This window comes from Colletotrichum navitas, assembly GCF_030913465.1.
Source record: "Colletotrichum navitas strain CBS 125086 chromosome Unknown LY79scaffold_15, whole genome shotgun sequence".
Taxonomy (NCBI): domain Eukaryota; kingdom Fungi; phylum Ascomycota; class Sordariomycetes; order Glomerellales; family Glomerellaceae; genus Colletotrichum; species Colletotrichum navitas.
Window position 1 is genome coordinate 79,280 of NW_026850561.1, and position 19,002 is coordinate 98,281.

General features: G+C 56.8%; 5 protein-coding genes across 5 annotated transcripts; 1 reads left to right on the plus strand and 4 right to left on the minus strand.

Moving 5' to 3' along the window:
• Positions 1 to 695: 695 nt before the first annotated feature.
• On the minus strand, positions 696 to 1,851 carry LY79DRAFT_98907 (uncharacterized protein). The gene has a single exon (XM_060565277.1). It carries the CDS (start codon positions 1,715 to 1,717, stop codon positions 1,115 to 1,117), a length of 603 nt encoding a protein of 200 aa, XP_060416477.1. The 5' UTR covers positions 1,718 to 1,851; the 3' UTR covers positions 696 to 1,114.
• Positions 1,852 to 4,565: 2,714 nt separating this feature from the next.
• Positions 4,566 to 6,740, minus strand: LY79DRAFT_667873 (uncharacterized protein; the record flags this gene model as incomplete). Its single annotated transcript, XM_060563451.1, has 1 exon — positions 4,566 to 6,740. One exon carries the CDS (start codon positions 6,738 to 6,740, stop codon positions 4,566 to 4,568), a length of 2,175 nt encoding a protein of 724 aa, XP_060416478.1.
• A 2,892-nt stretch (positions 6,741 to 9,632) lies between these two features.
• On the minus strand, positions 9,633 to 11,913 carry LY79DRAFT_99413 (chaperonin Cpn60/TCP-1 family). Its single transcript, XM_060565282.1, has 4 exons — positions 11,534 to 11,913; positions 11,304 to 11,458; positions 9,844 to 11,218; positions 9,633 to 9,778 (listed from the first exon to the last, which is right to left on the minus strand). The coding sequence occupies exons 1-4, from the start codon at positions 11,534 to 11,536 to the stop codon at positions 9,719 to 9,721; spliced, it is 1,593 nt and encodes a 530-aa protein (XP_060416479.1). The 5' UTR covers positions 11,537 to 11,913; the 3' UTR covers positions 9,633 to 9,718.
• A 154-nt stretch (positions 11,914 to 12,067) lies between these two features.
• On the plus strand, positions 12,068 to 15,245 carry LY79DRAFT_627784 (eukaryotic translation initiation factor eIF2A). Its single transcript, XM_060562131.1, has 3 exons — positions 12,068 to 12,820; positions 12,946 to 14,476; positions 14,553 to 15,245. Exons 1-3 carry the CDS (start codon positions 12,549 to 12,551, stop codon positions 14,973 to 14,975), a joined length of 2,226 nt encoding a protein of 741 aa, XP_060416480.1. The 5' UTR covers positions 12,068 to 12,548; the 3' UTR covers positions 14,976 to 15,245.
• A 923-nt stretch (positions 15,246 to 16,168) lies between these two features.
• On the minus strand, positions 16,169 to 18,442 carry LY79DRAFT_667876 (TBC domain-containing protein; the record flags this gene model as incomplete). Its single annotated transcript, XM_060563452.1, has 2 exons — positions 16,169 to 16,672; positions 16,736 to 18,442. The coding sequence occupies 2 exons, from the start codon at positions 18,440 to 18,442 to the stop codon at positions 16,169 to 16,171; spliced, it is 2,211 nt and encodes a 736-aa protein (XP_060416481.1).
• Between the last annotated feature and the right edge of the window lie 560 nt (positions 18,443 to 19,002).

The following is a 19,002-nucleotide window of genomic DNA, read 5'->3' on the forward strand; positions in this document are numbered from 1 at the left end:
GCGCAAAATTGTCCAGCAGAGCAGGAACCTCTTGCTGGCTCTTGCTCCCTTCCTGACAAGTAATGTACTGTACTGTACTGTACTGTACAGATAGACGTACCTTCCTGTGGGCTTTGCTCGCCTCGTGGGCATCCGAGGTTGAGATACCGAGACCCTCCCGGGTTGCATTCTTCGAGTCGCTCGCCCCGTAGAGCGCACCTTCTCAGTGCGTCCTTTGCCTCCCGCCAACGACACAGGCCACCTCTGGGTAAATGTTTGCAACTCGCCCCGCCTTTGCATTCGTACAGGTAGTCTGCCGCCGGGGTCGAACTCGTCAAGCCCCTCTGAAGACTCGGCAGCTCTGGTGGCCCGCCGGTGGCATCGTCTGATTCGCACATTACCAACCCTTTTCGGGCTTCGTTGGCAAACTTTCCAACTCTTGCCCTGGAAGGGCCTTCGAGCCTGAGATAGCACTTCTGCCGCGACCTGAATGGGGCATATCTTGCGTAAGGAAATGATATGCGTAGCAACGTCAGCCTGTCAGTGTGTCAGACAGACAGACAGACTTGGGGCCTGCGCACCGTCCAAGACATTGTCGTCAAAGTCCAAGTTGATTCGCCATCTTGCCTGCACGAGGCGTTTTGCCGCTCCCGTGGTCGCTGCCGTGTCACGCCTGCGGCTGCTGACGTCCTGTAGCTGTCCTGTAGCAGAGACAGATGATCCAGGCCGTCGATTGGTCGCGTTTTGGGCAACGGCTAGTCACCCGTCCGCCCCCTCCCCCCGGGGGCAGGCGTCCAAGGCGTGGCTGGCACTTAGCGGCGTTCGTCCGTGTGCATGTGAAGATGGCGCTTGTTCGGGGCGAGATTCAGATCGGACGCGGTGCGGTTGAGTAGTTGAGGGCGAGTCAGACCGACATCTGATACTTCTACAACCACGAATCACCGAGTAGGTATAGTAGTTGTCAGTCAATCACTGCCTAGGCAGCTAGCTTGTGCTCCCACTGTGACAGCGCAGTTCTCGTCGTTCCGCCGATTTCCTCAGAGCGCTTGGCGACCGGCAACGCCGCCATCAGGAGACATCAGTCGATAATGGTATGTCTCTCAGTATGTGTATCCGTATACGGTGAAGAATACGCCTATGCTGCACCCGAACAGGGAGGAAGCATTGGGTTTTCCATTGAATTCACAGGATTCAGGAGCCATTGGGGGGATAGGTAGGTAGATGGATCCAGCAACATATAGGAGCGACTACACGTACCTGGATTCCCCACGCTCGCCAGAAGGGTCCTGCAGGGGGTGAAGGAGGAAAACCAAAGTACGTACCGAAATCCCACGAACAGAGCTATAGAGGCCTCACAATTGGACGGAGAAGTCTCCGTCCCACTTGTACCCGACCAATCGGGAGCAGAGCATACCGTCGACACGGTTAGCCGAGTAAGGGGGTTGGATCTTAATTGGCGCCCCGTAGTCCGACGACGACGACGACAACGACGTCGCCAAACAGTCAAAAAGAGATGCACCTGCCCTTCAGCAGCACGGCTCTTGAATCGCATTATGTTCAAGCGTCCCCCATCCTGATGCCACCGCTTGTGGGAGGCGGCAGTGGTGGACCGACTCGGGCAAAACCGCAAGACACTGGATGAAACGGCTACGGCAAAGAGCCTGTGTTGAGTCGCGCGCAAAGTCCCTGAAACAAGATGAGGTGGGCACGCCGTGTTTTCTGGAAGCATTGGTGGCATTCCAAGGTACCGGTTTTTCTGTTGCAACGCGGTGATCGTTTACGCTCCCTTATCCCCCCCCTTCTCTTTCACACATACCTACGGATACACTCTCTCTTGTTCTGCTGCTTGAAATTTTCTGTTGGGGTGAAAGATTTGTTGAGATGGTTGCTGGACAGGGCAGGCCTTGTCGCGACATCAGAGCTTCATTGGTACGTACTACACCCCATCCCACCCCACCTGCCCACTCAGATGGATGCAAAGGCCTGGTCTGTGCCACCGCTTGATTGATGCTGTTCCCGCCGCCAGGGATACGTACCACGGGAAGCGCACGAGATGGACGTAGGTACCGTACTTTACCTAAAATAACCTGGTTCTCTCTCTCTCTCTCTCTCTCTCTCTCTCTCTCTTATGCTGAAATGTTTCGTGGGTTGGGAAAACAACGCTTAATACCGGAGGCCTTTGAGATCTTCGACGTCCAATCAAACCACTATGGAGTTTACGGGCAAGCTCTTTTTGTTGGCAAATCCACTTCTGCCTGCTTACACCTAACTTGTAAATATCACATGGTATTTTCGGGAGAGGAGGGAGGGTTTTCATGCCTCCAACGCGCAAATCAACCGTCATAGTAAAGCGAACTCGGCATGGCAGACATGGGACGACGACGTGTTCGTGGAAGGCTGGACGCCAGAGCCGGCAGCCTTCTTCATCATCCTCATCCTCATCATCATCTTGGTAATCCTTCACATCGTCTCCACCCCCGCCATGCCGTCGTCTGGCCCGCTGTTCATCCTACTGCTCTCGAAGCATGTTCTTAGGGACAAAAGGAATAATCTCTCACATGTGATTCGGGTGTATTCACTAAAGGGGACGAGGGGCCATCGTGAGAGGCTGCTGTCTCAAAGCCGCAACGCCTCCGTCCGTCCACCCCTTGCTAGCACCGACACTGCTTGGCTTGTCTAAGCAAATAGGGAACAGGTAGCATTGGTGCCTTGCTAACACCTCCCTGTCTCGGGCAAGTTTCCTGCGAGTCAACGCACCAAACAGGACTCGGTTTTGTAAATCACCAGACCAGCGGCTGAAGACGGAACCCAATCCTCCGCCAAGCATTTGCATCGAGGGGTTACTGGCTAGCCGACCTACGCCTCCCCAAGGAGGATGGGGAGGAGGGGGAGTGCTTGAGTTGGGCTGGGTGGTGGTAGCACCGATTATGCGCTGCTAGCCCGCGGCTTGCCTACGCCTTGTAGGGCTTTCAGTAGACGAGGACCAGGACAATGTGTGACCGTCACGCGGTGTCGAACAAGAACGGCATGAGGCTGGAGAGCCTAGCAGTTGTCAACACGTGCAACAGGAGATGATGACGAATGTAACTGTCATGGTGTCACTAGAACAGAGAAGTGTTGGTGTCCAGACAGAAACGCACAAATCTCTTCCAGCCGCCGCGCGGAAGGCAAAGGCGGGAGATTCCATCAGCTCTTGGATGGGAGATCCTACCCAAAGACGGTTGGCTTTGCCCCGAGTTGCCACTGCCAGAATCGTGATCTTGCACTCGACTCTGATACGCCTGCCTCCCTTGCCCCCAAGTCACCGCCGGCAAACATAGCAACCACCCACGAACGGTTCCAGGTTTCCCGTCCGCCAACTGCGCATGCGCCAGATGTTAGCTTTGGATAAGACGGCCAAGTGGCTTACTGGTATGTCGAATATGTGTGGCCACTGTTGTCCTCGGCACGTGCATTCGAGCTCGCGTTGTTTAGCTAGTGGCCGGACCTTCGAGGACTACTCCGCTTGGGAGCTATCAAAGCTACGACCGCGGTTTCCGCTGGCATCTCTCATTCTCTCTCTTCTCGAGTCTCAACAGCGTTCACAACACAGAGATCACCGTGCCTGCGTACGGAAACGCAAGTGTTTGTGGCGCGCCCCGACCTCGTATCGACGCCGCAAACTTGTAGATTCCTACGGTAGCGTCCCAAGTCCGCCCTTGAAAGGAAAGATGTTGTGAGAATCAACCCGCCTCGTCGTTCCTAGCGTGGGGCAACAAGGCGAGCAGTGTCACCCCTCCCCGCCACAAATGTTAGCCCAACTTTGGCTACAGTCCTCGACAAACTGTCACTGCATGCAATGTCCACCTTGTTCGCCGCAACTGAGACACCCAACAGCCCGACCCCGCGTCTCACCAAAAGTCTTTCCTCATACCCGCCAGACACGTCAGTAGGGCAGCTGGTACGTCCCGCGTTGTCTCTCCACTCGACCGATCGGTATTAAGGTCGGGCAGCGGGCCGAGAACAGACCGGCGCGGGAGGCGCGTTACACGGTAACAATACCCAGAGAGGATATACAGGGAGAGGGGAGGGGGCACCATCAGCCGGTCCAAGTCCTTGACACCATTTTGTCGCTGACGGGACAGAAGTTCCCGCTGTCTGTGTGTTGTGTAACCTATCCGGGCCGACGGCCGCCAGTGCGCCATCCCAAGTCTGCTTTGCTCACAATCTGAAGTGCTTCACATCTAACCATGACGTGTCTTGGGGGGGAGGGGGGGGGGGGGGGGGGGGGACGAATAAAGCCGAACGTGTGTATGTGAAGGCGTGGCGGCCGTTTTCGTGAACAAGATAGCATGGAAGAGCACTCATACTGGAAGCAAAGTGGGCATAGATCACGTCTTTGGGCCGCTTCAAGAAGCGAGATGGATGCACAGGAATGCAACCATTATTCATGTCGTAGGCTATCCTTACGGCAATCGACAAACCAAGTCATGCCGAGGTAGCCTAGCAGTCGTTACCGCCAACGCCAGTACCATGCCAATGCGAACATCAAGACAACATCTATCCTCTCACTTTTGGAGAGGAGGTCCGGCAGAAAATGGGGTATATCAAGCCACCGAAAACCCAAGCTCCTCCCTCGCATCATCCACGACCCGCCCCCATTCCAGCAGCAGCCGGAACATGTACACCCTCATATCCTCTCTCCTCAGCGCTTTCGCCGCCCACGCCCGCCCCTCCTCCGCAATCTCCTGCGCCCTTTGCCTCCCCTCGTCATCGGTTCCAAAGTACCGTAGAAGGCCCCTGAGCTCGTGCAGCCGCACGTCGACGGGGACGTAGTGCCGCCACGCGTGTACCCGCTCCTCGAACCACGTCCGGAACAGCCCGGCGCGGTAGACGAGGCTGCGGCTCCGCAGGAAGGGGATGAAGCGCCCGCTGAACCCGGCGCCGTCGAGGTCCATCAGGTGCGCGTGCTTCCAGTGCTCGGCGAAGGCGACCGTGTCCTTGGGGGACGCGTGCGCGCCGACGCCCCAGAAGGTGTCTCGTTGGCTTTGGCAGTCGTCACTGTGGCATTTTGCAAAGTCGCCCACGAAGCCCACATCAAAATCGACCTCGTCTCCAGGGGTCCGAAAGGCCGGTTGCCCGTCCTGTCGGAACTTGGAGACGCTCTGGATCGCGTTCGCAACCTGGACGAACCGTGCTCTGAGGAACCCCTGCCACGCGCCCCTTGCCGCGTACCCGTCCGACGACGACCCCCTCCAGAACATTGTTCTCTTCTTCCACTCCCACTCGACGTCCTCACCCTGGTTGTACGGCGCCTTATCGTCGTAGTTCCAGGGCGACGGAATAATAATATCCTGGAAGGCGGACGCCCTGCTCTGGCTGAACACGGGAAACGGCTCCTTGGTGAGGATGGCCGGCGCGGGAGACATCAGGAATCCGTGCAGGTATGCCAAGTCTGGCTGGTGGCAGAGGTCTGTGGCCGCGGTCCAGTTGGAGACCACGGGATTCTCCAGACCCTCGAACACGCGGATTCCGTGCGGCACGAGACATTCTTCGCATGCTTCTTTACGGCTCCACCAACGTGCGTTCCGGGCAGGAGAGTCGGGCGGGCAGGAGGGGGCGATGAAGTCGTAATAGATCTGGTCTCGGATACGGTCTTGGAAGTGCGGAGACCGCTCACGTGGCGATCCGGTGGAGTCGTCGTCGTCGTCGCTCCAGACCGGCGACTTCGAGCTGTCAAACGGCTTGGGGTTGTTCTGTTGCAGTAGCCTCGTTCTAGCCTTGGCGGCTGTGGTTTGCAGTTGCTGCATCTTCTCGAAGGGGATGGTCAGGCGAGGCTCATCGTTTAGGTTGATGGCGAAATCCATGTCGGGCAAGTGCTCGGCAAAGTCGCTAATCATGTCCTGCATCGAGCGCATCATCCACATATGCGTTCCCGGTGCCCCGGGCGCAACCTCAACCTTACCACCGCGGATCCGGATACCTCCCATACCGAGCCACGGTATCTTCAGCATATGCTTCGTCCGCTGCCGTAGGACGTCCGGCGCGACGCCCCAGAAAGGTAACATGTCATCGTTGATTTGCGTGAAATCGTCCATGATGGGCGAGCCGCTGGCCACCGCATACTCGAACCACTTGTCGAAGTTGGGGGGCGGAGCAAGACCGTAGCGGCGACGGTACTCACCCACAGCATCCTCGATAGTCCTGCTCTGGTTTGCTCCGGCAACCCAAGCGTCAGACTCGGCGCTGGCGACGGACAGCAGGTCCCGGAAGGAGAGAACGTCGGATGAGGCCAGGTCCGGGTAGAAGATGAGATAAGTGCCGCATAGGAAGCCGACGAGAACGACGTACCACCCCGTAATGAATCGCGTCAGGCGTGGATCCCCCGACGGTGCGCCGGTGAGGTCCGTTTCATGGCGCAACAATAGACCAACGCCGGCTATTGTAAGACCACCTGCAATCATGTAGGGTAAGGAGTCGTCCGCCGGCGCGGCAATCTGCAGCATGCGGAAGAGCTGATGAGTGTATACCCCCGAGGCCGTGACGATCATCGCCAGCGTGCTGGGGTGTATGTCGCTCATGGCATATAACGCCGAGATGATGGCGAGCGAGGCCACAGTGCTGTCCACCAAGAGATCTCGGACGGCGACATGATGCAGTTGGAAAGCCCATCGAACATTCCGGGGGTGGTGAAGCGAGAAAGTCGCAAATACAGCCAACACGGCCGCAGATCCCAGGAAGATACGTGATGCGAAAGCCCAAGCCTGGGGCGCGTCGTCCATCGTATCTTGACGCCATCTGGAAAGGCAGATTACTAGTAGCGCATCCAGAAGGACGGTCAGTGCCTGTGCGAGTGGGATCTGCCTTTCCCACCGGAGGAAACCAGCTGGGCAGACTGCGCCGGCGGGTTGTGTCGAGAATGCGACAGTGGCCCTGGCGGCGCAGGCCCAAACGATGGCGAGGACGACATAGCGTGCGGTGCCTGCTTTAAAGCGGCATCGGGATCGTGGTTGCTCGCGGTTGTGTCGCTGTAGCTGAATCGCAGTAGGGGTTGCCGCTGTGCATATAGTGATCAGGGCTGGCAAGAACGTCTGCATACAATGTATAATGTCAGCCTACCAGAGATCAACGTTTCTAGGCCATGCAGGATTCTCGTGTACGCACCTCGAAACTCTCCCACGAGCAGTGGATCGCGCGAATCGTGAGCCAGAAAAGGAGCGAGCGCAGGACGATGGCGCTTCCTAGAAGGAAAGAGGGCGAAGACAGAAAACGACGGACTCTCGCAGCATCAACACCCACTCGGAGACGTCTTGGCACATCATTTTGAGAGGTCGAAAGGGTTGCGAGTTGGTATCCCCGGCTGTCGTGGGCTGAGCTGTTCCATGGTGACGGCTGCCCGCCAATAATTGCGATGAGGGCACCGGACTCGAGGAGAGTCAGGAGGGAGAAGTGTATGGGCCTCTCAAAGGCCGCGCTGCTGTTGAACCGCCAGGATATCCAGGCGGTGCAGGCAAGAAGCAGGAAGCTGTGAGCGACTCGGCAGTCAGCAAGGACTGTAGCACAGCAGCTAGGTTCTGTCCGGCATGATCAGGGGCTGATCTAGAGGGACTCGGTATAATCGACTTGACAAGGCCAAAAGTCAAGCCATTGGGATGCTGTCCGAGTTTGCATAGAAGAAGCAAGGAACGCGGGCGTTTACTCACCATGCCGCTAAGATGCCGTGTTTCTCCAGCGGGGCCGCCATCGGTCTCGACAACTCTTGTGGACAGGCTTGGCACGCGGAGACGGAGGGACGGATGCGAAACAGCCAAACGAAACGCAACCAAGATCTGCCGGTAGGTAGATCGAGGAAAGCAAAGCAAAGAAAAACAGAGTAGAAGGCAACCGAGGAAAAACAAGGGCGTCACAAGACTATCGCATCCACTAGACCATGATATAGCCGCTTCTCCTCACCTTCCATTGGAAAAGTCAGACGGCCGAACGGCAGGGGAGCAAGGCAGCAGGACAGACCGGTAGATAGTTTGGAGAGGTACGATAAGAAGTCCGAGCTAAGCAAACAAAAGTAAGACGTAAGACGAGGGGGATGGGTGGACTGAGGAGGACATGGAGGCCAAGAATAATAGCTTGACGGCTGCTACTGCTAGCGTACGCCCCATCCATATGATGTTAGTTGTTGGTGCAGCAGCGGACCTTTTCCTTGGTACCAGTCAAACCCCAGTAAACAAGCACATGCGACCAGCAAGCCCCCCAGTGATGATGGCACATTTAGAGAAAGCAAGCCGCGGTTGCGGGTTGTGCCTCTCCCTCTCTCGACCTAGGTACCTAGTAGTATGTATGACTGACTGGATAAGGTGAGGGACAAATTAATAATGATGTAGGGAGCGTAGCATTCTACCGTCATCGCGCCGTCCTGCCGCTCCACAGATATTCGTTAGTTGCCTGGTCCTTGCTTCGTTCGCACTACGAAGTATGTACGGATATGTAGAAGGGATCTATCTGTACAAGACAATAGACAAGACAGGCCGGGTTGTAAAAATTCTCGGAAACATGGCGCGGAATGCTTGTCAAACACCGGGATCGATACGGCTTGCTGCCTGCCCTCGGGTTGCCGAGGGCAGTTTGCTGAACCCGACAAGAGAAGAGAAGAACAACACGGACACAGGATAAAAGAAAAGAGGGACGAAAAAGACGACTGTCGTCATGTGCCAACTTTTGCGGGCTGTGGAGCCCAGGCCCGCCCCTCTTGGTGCTCCAAGGGCGTGAAAATACGGGCATCAACCACACTTGTGAAAAGGGGAGATGAGCTTCGAGTGTGTGTATCTACACTAGTTATGTTGGTGCCCGGAATTAGTGGCGGCTGTGTTTACATGGGTAAAATAAAAATAAGAAAAGTAGCGTCCATAGCACAAATGCGACAAACGCCTCACTCATGGACGATGGATGCTTACCGCTCTGGAACGATCCCCGTCCATCCAGACATTTCGATGTGCAAACCACGGTAAACCTAGTCTATTTGGAGTGGGCTTATCATTGAAAAGAAAACAAAAATAATGCCGGCATAAAGACGAGACGAGGAGATGATGTTGAGATGAAGGCCGTTTAATGTGAGCGTCCGAAGTCGAGGTTTTGCGCGTTCTGTGGCGTGGCACAGACGGACAGGGGCACTCGCGGCCAGCCACATTTAAAGTTGACTTTACCGTTTGCAGTGTGGAGAAGGCGTTAGTTAAAGCGCGCCGCTGTTTCGCGTCTATTTATGCGCCCTAGGGGGAGAGGGAGGTTAATTAGTCCTCGCCGTCATCGGCCATATCCCTCGGCTCACCTCGCCTGCTCCTCTGTTGGATAAGTCAGCTCTCTCCGCATGACTGTTTTGATAGGGCGAATGGCCTCACATCGCCTCGGCTTGGGCTCTCCGCGTCGGCAAGTTATCCGCCCAACAGGCACCAAACGCCACGAGCAACCAGAAAGAATCCGACGAGACCTGCCTCGACAATCAAATCATCCAAGCCAACAGCAGTCGTTGGGAAAACTCCCCAATCTGTCAGACGTGTGCGGAGCGATGCGATGCGTTGCGGGACACACTCTCTCATGACACTGCCATTGATTCATCCAGCCCAAGATTGGTCCCCTTTTCTATGGTATTGACTTTTTTGCCTTTCACTTTTCTTCGCCAACATAAGAATACGACTTTTCCCCCCTCTACTTGACTTCCTAATCCTGTCCGGGAACCCTTCCTGTGCTGCTGTCATCGCTGTGTCTTGAATTAAGCACGCTCCCGTCTTCTGGGGGCCGCGCGAATAATGTCGTCTACACGGAGAAGAAGCTGCTCAAAGTTAGTTATCTGTCCCACATGGCGACGCCGATAGGCATGTTGGAGTCTGAACGTACCTCTGCTGCCTCACTGGCAGACGAGACAACCGCTCTCTTCAACTTGTAGCTCTCCACGACGCCCAGATCACGCATGTCGGTGATGCCGCCACCAGGCGTCAGGAGGTCCAACCCATAGTTCGTCATGCCGTCGTAAATGGCCTTCCTCAGACGTGCGACAAGCTCACCCGAGTCAAGACCGGCGTTGTCGGCGAGGATCGTGGGCAGCTGGCGCAGCGCAACCGCAAAGCTGCTGACGGCCATCTGCTTCTTGCCCTCAACGCGAGTGGCAGCACCCTCGACGGCCTTGGCCATGACCATCTCAGCACATCCGCCACCCAGGGTCGTCCACGGCTCCTTCACCGTCTGTGAGAGAACGGCCAGGGCGTCGTGCAGACTGCGCTCCGCCTCGTCCAAGAGCTGATCCGTAGCACCCCGCAGCACAATCGTGCAGGCTTCGCCCGCGGCAACACCGGAGAATTTGATCAGGGTGTCCTCGCCGATAATGACCTCCTCGATCAGGTCGCACTGTCCCAGCTTCACCTGGTCGGGGTGGTCGAAGGTCGAGGCGATCTCGCCGCCCGTCACCAGAGCCAGCCTCTCAATGCCATCAAAGTCGGCGTGCTCGATGGACATGATGCCCGCGTCCGTAAAGAGCTGCTCGGGCCAGTTGTAGATGAGTTGTCTGTTGATGAAGCAGTTGATGCCGTGCGCCTTGATCTTCTCCACCTTGGCCTTCATCTTCTCCTTCTCCGCCTTCTCGAGGTCGGCCAGCTTACTAGTCGTTCCCACCTTGACGCGGGCACCAAAGATCTTGATCTTGTCCGTGTCCATCGACGTGTTGGCCACCAGGATCTTGGCCTTCTCCAGACGCTTGGGCTGGTTGACTCCAATCTTCTTGTCCAGGATGAAGCCCTCGTCGAGGTACGAGTCGCTCAGCTTGCCACCAGCCTTCTTGATGATCTGGATGTGGCTCAGGTCGGACGAGTTCTTGAGACGCAGGACGGCATCGCAGGCGAGCTTGGAGAAGTGGTCGCGGTCCTGGGCCAGAACCTTGGAGCTGAGGGTTGTGCGGGCGATGGCCGCTAAGTCTTTCCTGAAAGCCTCGGGGCTGTTACTGCGGTCGACGGCAGACTCCTTGAGGGCCTTGAGGGCGGCCTGGCTGGCTATCCGGTAACCCTCGATGATGGTCTGGGGGTGGATCTTCTTGTCGACAAGCTTCTCGGCTTCACGGAGTAGCTCCGCGGCAAGGACAGCCACCGATGTGGTGCCGTCACCGACCTCGTCATCCTGAACCTTGGAGATATTGACCAAAACCTTGGCGGCCGCGTTATCGAGGGCAATAGACTTCAGGATGGTGGCACCGTCGTTCGTGACCATGATCTCACCGGTCGAACTGGACGTTTGTCAGCGACAGCTACGGCGGCGGATCGAAGCGGGATGGAATATCGGTAGGCGGGGGTGGAAAGGGTTCAACATACGCAGACTGGAGAATCTTGTCCATACCCTTGGGACCGAGGGTGCTCTTGACGAGGTCGCCAACAGCAATAGCGCCAACGAAAGCGGAGAGACGGGCATTCTCTCCCTTCTCCTCCGTGGTTCCATCCTCAAAGATTTGTGTCGGGCTGAAGGACGACTGGAGGGGCACACTGGGTTAGTGACGCATGTCGGGAGAGACGGAAGGGGGGTAGCATCTGCGTTGAAGACGAACCATGGTGAATGTGGTGACGATCAGACACTCTGCTGCGAGATCGAGACGGTGACTGAAATCGGGTGTGGGGTGGGGGAAGCAAAGGTTGGTTTGTACGGATTCCTCAGCCTTGGGGAAGCTTCACCGAGAAAATCGTCGTCGAAAATTTGGGGGGGTTCAGCCTGGTGAAGTGGGGTGCTGCTGGGCAGTAGCTTCCAGGCAGTGTGATTAGCGAAGCAAAGCTGCTGTAGTGATTCCAGAGACGTCCATCCTCCACTGTAGAGGCTAATGTGGCCAGTGCACGCCGGGCAAAGCAGGCGGGACGCACGTGTACACCTTGTACACTACGGAGTACCCAAGTACCTAATTACCTGAGCAGTGGACAAGTACTGAAGGAGCTTCCTTCCCCAAGGCGGTGAGCGGATGCTCTCTCCGCCCTCAAAACGGTTCCCCTGGCAGAATCCCTATTCCACGTGACTCGCGACAGACCAGGGAGCGAGGGGCTTTTGTCGCGGCCTCGGAGCCGGAACAATGCAATGTTCCAGCCCACACGAATGCCAGTTAAGCACCGAAAACTTTCCAAATCGACGCCCTAATTGTGCGCGCGATAGTTGTTTGGTCCCCTCCCACCCCCCGGTTATCTCCCCCCCCGTAACGAGTCGCATTTCTAGTTGTCAAGACAGTTACTGGCCACCTACATCTTCGAAGCCTGCTCGTGTTTTTTTTGCACCGATTTTGTCCTCTAAAAAAAAGGCCCTGCAGTCTATAGCCAGCCCAAGAGCGCTCTGCTGCCAGGAAACCCTCATAAAAAACCCGAAAAAATCGCGGGGCACTTTTTCCACCCAAAGAAAGCCACCCGGACCCCACACCTACAGGCACCTCTTTTTTTCCCACCACAGAAGGGCCATCGTAAAACGCAGTTCTCACCGAGAGACACACACCCCCTCCAACCGCCTACCGAAGGAAAGAAGAAAGAAAAATTACGAGCAGCCCGCCAACGCACTTGGACTGTTCCCCTTGATCGGCCGTCGCAATCATGGCGCCTTCTTTCGACCATCTGCGCGAGGCAGATCTCGACGATGAGGAGTACGACGAGGAGGAGATTGATATCTCCGACCTGCGCGAGAAGTACGAGGTTCAGCTGGAACAAGGATACGACACCTTCGTGGTTATTGATGGCCTCCCCGAAGTCAACGAGGAGCAGAAGCCCAAGCTAGTCAAGTTCTTGTTGAAGAAGTTGAACTCGGTTGGAAAGACAAGAGAGGACTTGATTTACATGCCCATGGGTGAGAATGGAAAGTCGCTGAGGTATGTGTTGCCCGGTGGATCCGGTTCTGGATGGGGTTCTGGATGGGGTTCTGGATCTAGATCCAGATCTGCTCCGGTTCCTGGTCGCGCAACAACAGGAAAAGGGTTGTACTGACTGATGGCAGATTTGCCTTTGTCGAGTACTCATCCCCCGGCGAGGCTGCCGCCGCCGTTCGCGGACTCGACCAGGTCCCTCTCGACAAGAAGCACACCCTCCGCGTCAACAAGCTCACCGACATCGACCGCTACGGCCGCGAAGGCAAGGTCCAGGAGGAGTACACGCCGCCCTACATTGAGGAGTTTACCGAGAAGGAGCACCTGAGATCATTCATGAAGGATCCCAGCGGCCGTGGCAGAGACCAGTTCGTCATGTACCGTGGCGACACCGTCGGCGTCTTCTGGAACAACGAGAAGGACGTGCCCGAGAACATCGTCGACCGCCAGAACTGGACAGACAGCTTCGTCCGGTGGTCGCCCCAGGGAACCTACCTCACCTCGGTCCACGCCCAAGGTGTTCAGATTTGGGGCGGTGCCTCGTGGTCACGGCAGAGGCGTTTCCCCCATCCCTTTGTCACCTTCTGCGACTGGTCCCCCTCCGAGAAGTACCTGGTGACATGGTCTAACCGCCCCATCTCCATTCCCGACGAGGGCCACCCGGCCTTGTCCGTCGACGACGATGGCAAGAACTATGTCATCTGGAGCGTCGAGTCCGGCAAGCCCATCCGTTCCTTCGCCAACCTCGACATGCCCGACTTGGACGAGGCTAAGCAGCGTAAGCTTCTCTGGCCCGCCTTCAAGTGGTCCGCCGACGGCAACTACGTCGCTCGTCTCAACTATCAGACTGGTATCTCCGTCTACGAGCTGCCCCGCATGAACCTCCTCGACAAGACCTCGATCAAGATCGAGGGTATCATGGAGTTCGACTGGGCCCCCGCCACCCCGCAAAGAGAAGGAGTCAAGACGTACGAGCAGCTCCTCACCTACTGGACTCCTGAAATCGGCAGCAATCCCGCCAAGGTCGGTCTTATGAGCATCCCCAGCAAGGAGGTTGTTCGTCAACTGCCCCTCTTCAGCGTCTCCGACGCCAAGCTTCACTGGCAGTCCGACGCCGCGTACCTTTGCGTCAAGGTCGACCGTCACTCCAAATCCAAGAAGTCCCAGGCCACGACGCTCGAGATCTTCCGCATCAAGGAGAAGGGCGTTCCTGTCGAGGTCGTCGATACCATCAAGGACACCGTCATCAATTTCGCCTGGGAGCCCAAGGGCGACCGCTTCGTCATCATCACGACGACGGAGCCCGCCGGCGCCGTCGCCGTCGCGCCCAAGACCTCCGTCGCCTTTTTCTGCCCCGAGAAGGCCAAGGGCAACACCGTCGGTAACTTCAAGCATCTGCGCACCCTGGACAAGAAGAACAGCAACGCCATCTACTGGTCCCCGCGCGGCCGCTTCGTCGTCATCGCCACCGTCCACAACCAGCAGAGCTCCGACCTCGACTTCTTCGACCTCGACTTCGAGGGTGAGAAGCCTGAGTCCGACAAGGACTTGACGGCCAACCTGCAGCTCATGAACACGGGCGACCACTACGGCGTCACCGACATTGAGTGGGACCCCTCAGGACGCTTCGTCGCCACCTGGGCCTCCGCCTGGAAGCACTCTGTACGTTGAACACCCCCCCCCCCCCACCCCCTCCAAACCATGATCCTGCTCGACTGATGCTAACCCAAACCAACAGATGGAGAACGGATACCACATCTACGACTTCAAGGGCGAGGCGCTGCGCGAGGAGGCCGTCGAGAAGTTCAAGCAGTGGGCCTGGCGCCCGCGCCCCCCCACGTTGCTCTCCAAGGAGGAGCAGAAGCAGATCCGCAAGAACCTGCGCGAGTACAGCCGCGTCTTCGAGCAAGAGGATATGGACCGCGGCGCCTCGGCCGACCGCGAGGTCGTCGAGGCCCGCCGCCGCCAGCTTGCCGAGTGGGTCGCGTGGCGCGAGGACATCGAGGCCGAGGCCGCCGAGGAGCGCAAGGAGCTCGGCCTGCCCCAGGACATTGTCGCCTACCTCCTCTCTAAGAAGATGGCGGCCAGCGAGGGCGAAGAGCAGGTTATTGAGGAGATTGTCGAGGAGGTCCTCGAGGAGTCGGAAGAGGTTATCAACTAGAGGTAGACTGCAGTCGTGTGTGCGTGCGTGGTCGTGTATGTGTGTGTAGACGAGGTCGCAACAGCCCGCAGCAGCAGCGGAAGCAGCAGTTCAAGCAGTCGCAGTTCCTGGAAGAAAACACAGATGACGAGCGGGAGTGAAAGAGAAAAAAAACGGCATCAAGGGGGGCCCGCTAGACGCTCTCGCCAGTTCACACATTGTTTGTTCGTTGGGGACCATCGGGCGATGGTTGGGCATTTCGCAGGAGGTTTAATTCACGGACTTGAAGACACTATCCGTCCCCGTGCCGTACGTGATGCGTTTACATGCCGAGCCGTGTGCGTGTTTCTCTCACCTGGCCACCTCTCCGGTTTTCTCTCCAGCCTTGCTTGCGTCTTGGCTACGCAAGATCCGTAAACATGAATCTGAGGGAAGGATACATGTCACACACGTAAGAGTAAAAATGTTGGCACAAAGTGGATTCTTTCCTCTACAGTACGACTATGATTTGGAGGGAATATGGGATGAGGTGATCAACACCTTTGGATGTACGAGCCCCGCCCGGCTGGTAGCAAGATTCGGAACGTACGGATCCGAGTCGCAAGCGACGACAAAAATAAAATATCGCGGCCGAAACCAATCGCTTGTGTTTCGTTGACGATGACAAAAGAGCTCTATACAAATGCGTGTGTTCCTTGACCCAGGACATCTATTGCCCTGGAAAACATGTTTGCTTTTCTCTCCTCGTTGGATGCGAGGCAGTCCATGTTCCGCATGGACGAGACCCTCGCGTCCAGGGGTGGTAATCTATCTGTAGTCCAAAGCGCTACTCAAGAATGGCTCGCGTCCCCAGGATGCCCGCGCACTGCGAACCATCCAGGCAGACGGGCAAAAGAAGTATAAACCCGTGCAAAGTAAGTCCAACAAAGAAAGGAACATGCTACAAAACCAGCTCCCACAAATGTCCATCACGCCACAGACGCCGGTGCCCTTTATACATGCCCATCGATCGATAGCCCAAAGCCGTCGACGCCGATTGGAGTTTGGTGATATTTTGTTTTTCCGTGTATGTGTAGTTCCTCCGATGAAAAGGGCCGGTAGCATCGAGCCCAGGAGATTAGATATAAACAGTTAGGATCATGACGTATGTTCCGAAAGCCGAAGTGTTCATCAAGCGTAAAGGTGTGGTTGGGATGAGGGTTCATCAGGAAGACTCAAGCCTTACCCGCTTCCCTGACAGCTCGCATCCAGCGGTCTTCTGCGCCGTCGTCTCCGACGACAGCCTTACGGCCATCCTTGTTGGCGCCGCCTTCAATCATCTTCTTGGCTTCTCCAGCGGACTTGACGCCCAGGAGCGCCATCTCATTCCGCATGAGGATGGCGACGGCCGCCCGCACCATCGCCGCGTCGCCCTCAAAGACGTACACATCCCACAACCGGGCTGCCTCATCCATGGCCAGGTGAGTTGTACCCAGCCCCACGAAGAAGTTGCCCAAGTAGAAATCCGCGTCACCTTCGGAGATGTCCTTTGTCAGGTGCTGGTGGAGACGGGGAGACTTCACGCTTAGAGTCTGCATGACAAGGTTGTAGGCCGAGGCTTTCGCGCCGGGATCCTCTGAGTAGAAGCTCAGAGGCAATGGCCGGTTAAGGACGTTGGCGAGGGCGATGAAGGTTGTGGACGATGAGGGAAGGTTCAGTAGCAGGAGGGCTGCAAGGGTCTACAACCTCGTCAGCATGGTTCGGTGCGGAATAAGGGTCAGTGTGACTCGAGGATGACTTACATTGCATCCCTTGACGTAGCCGATATCGCTTCGGTACAGTGCATAGGCAAACAAGACGTCAACGAGGGTTTGATGCAGAGGGCCGCCGACTTGGAAAATCCGCAGGTCCTGCCATGTGTTCTCAGCCACGTCTTTGCGGATGGCTGAAAGCCAAGCTGCTCGCTGCATGTCCTCTGAATCGCCCTTGCCAGCATTGACTCTTTCCTCGAGCTCGTGGGCTCGGTGGAGGGCGGCATTGTACGACTTCTCGGACAGGCCCAATTCGTTGCCGATAGCCCTCGCCCACACCGTACCCCTACTGCGGGGCGCGATTCCCTTCCACCACAGCTCGCGGGTGCGACGCTCTCGGACGGCTTCTGTCCACCGGGGGATGATTTCGTCGTCCCAAATCCGCATCAAGTTATCGGCCTTGGTGTCGCGAGTTGATTTCTTGGCCTGACGCGAATCCTCACGCCGGCGGTCCGCCTCGGCGCTGCGAGCCATCATTTTCTTGTATTCTCGCAGATGGCGCTTCTCCTCTGCGGGGTCCTTGGGCGGGAGCCACGAGGGTCTCGTACGGCTAAGCACAGCCTCTTTTTCCTTGGAAATGGGAAGTGGGTCGATCATAATATTGGTCTGGTGTCGGATGGGAGGGAGCTCGGGCAACGCGGACTTGACCCGAGGCTTCTGGCTGTGTTGCTCAAAGGACTTTCCGTTCCACGTGTGACGTCCCGTCGGGTTTGCATTTTCCGCCGCCTTCTCACGAAGATGATCCGAGTGCTCCTCAAGTTTCTCTGTCAACTCCTTGGCATCTGCGTTAAGCTCGGCCAGTGCAAGGTTCCAGCTTCTCGCGCGGTTCTTGAGCGGCTCGGGAGCGCCCTTCTCGCCAGTGGACGGTAGAGCAGTGTCCGACTTCCAGGACGGAGAACGCAACCACCCTGAATCGACCGGGACTGCGGGCGTCCCGTTACCAACACTGCGTACTCGTTCCTTGGGCGGTCTGTTGGGTGATGTTCCGGAAGAGGTCGGCCGACTCGGCGTGCGGTCCTGTCGAGGTCGGGGAGAAATGGGGACATTGTCAAGAATAAGGCCATCCGGTATATCGTCGGTATCGTCCTCGTCACACTCTCTTTCCAGCTCCAACACCGACTTTCTTCTATCTTGGGGAGAATGGCAGCTTCCCCGGCGGGGTTTGAGGGGTATGTTGGGATCTCTCGGAAGGAAGGAGAAATTGGGGCTCGGGCTGCGGTTCGTGCGGGGGAAATTGAGAGAAGTCGTCGAGCGGCTCGCGAAGTTTCGAGGGTTCACTGGACTCCGGCGGGAGTCGGAAAGGCGTCCAGCGCTTGGGCTTCGGCGGTTGAGGATATAGCTATCAGTCCTCAAAGTCGGAAAGGAAGGTCGCGAGGAGGATAACGAGTTTGAGCGGGGGTTGGAAGTGGGTTCTGCGCTGCCACATGTGCCTCGGGGCTTGGCAAGGTCTCGTGGCATCGGCGGAGAGCGGGAATGCGGCGGCTTCCATGATATGGGGCGAAAGTCGGTGGAATACGATCTCGAGTATGGCTGTGAGTGTTTGGCGGGGGAGGCCTCGCGGATGCGTTGTGTGTCGTAATGGGAGGCATCGTCTTCGAGACCGATGTCCTCAAAGTGACTAACGTCGTCCAGGACGCTATTGTCGTCGGAATGAAAGGACTTGAAGGAGGAGGATTTTGACGACTTGGAGGAGGTCATGCCTGGGGGTGAACCTGGACTGGGACCGGCGAGATCAACGTCTTGATGCCCGTATATCATCATTGCATCGTTGATTGTGGGAAGAAACGCCAAAGGAAAAGACTATGGAAAGGAGTGTGAGGTAGGTTTGATAGGCAAAGGTAGGGAAAATACAACAAAAAAAGCTTGTTTGACGGTAGCAAAGGTCGATATTATCGCGGCCAGGCCTTGGGCGGACGGGGCAACAGGGCAGAATAGGGTGAATGTGTGGAGAGTGGCAGTGGTTTGATCGCAACCTGGGTGCGTGGAGCAAGGGAAAGGATTAAGGACGGGGGGCTAGGCTATGTTGTAATGACCTGCTGGGTTGATGGTCGTTGCGGATTCGGGTCCTCAAAGCGCAATCATGCGTAACGGGAAGATCCCTGGCAGATGCTTGGGTGGTGCTTGGTCTTCTTGTCTTCTTTTCTTTCCCAGTGGGTGAGGGACGGATGATGAGACGAGACGAAAAGGCAAACCGAGAGACGTCCGTGGGGAGGGGGGGCCCCCTTGAAGCTCAGTGTGTGGGAAGCCCGGGTGAACTG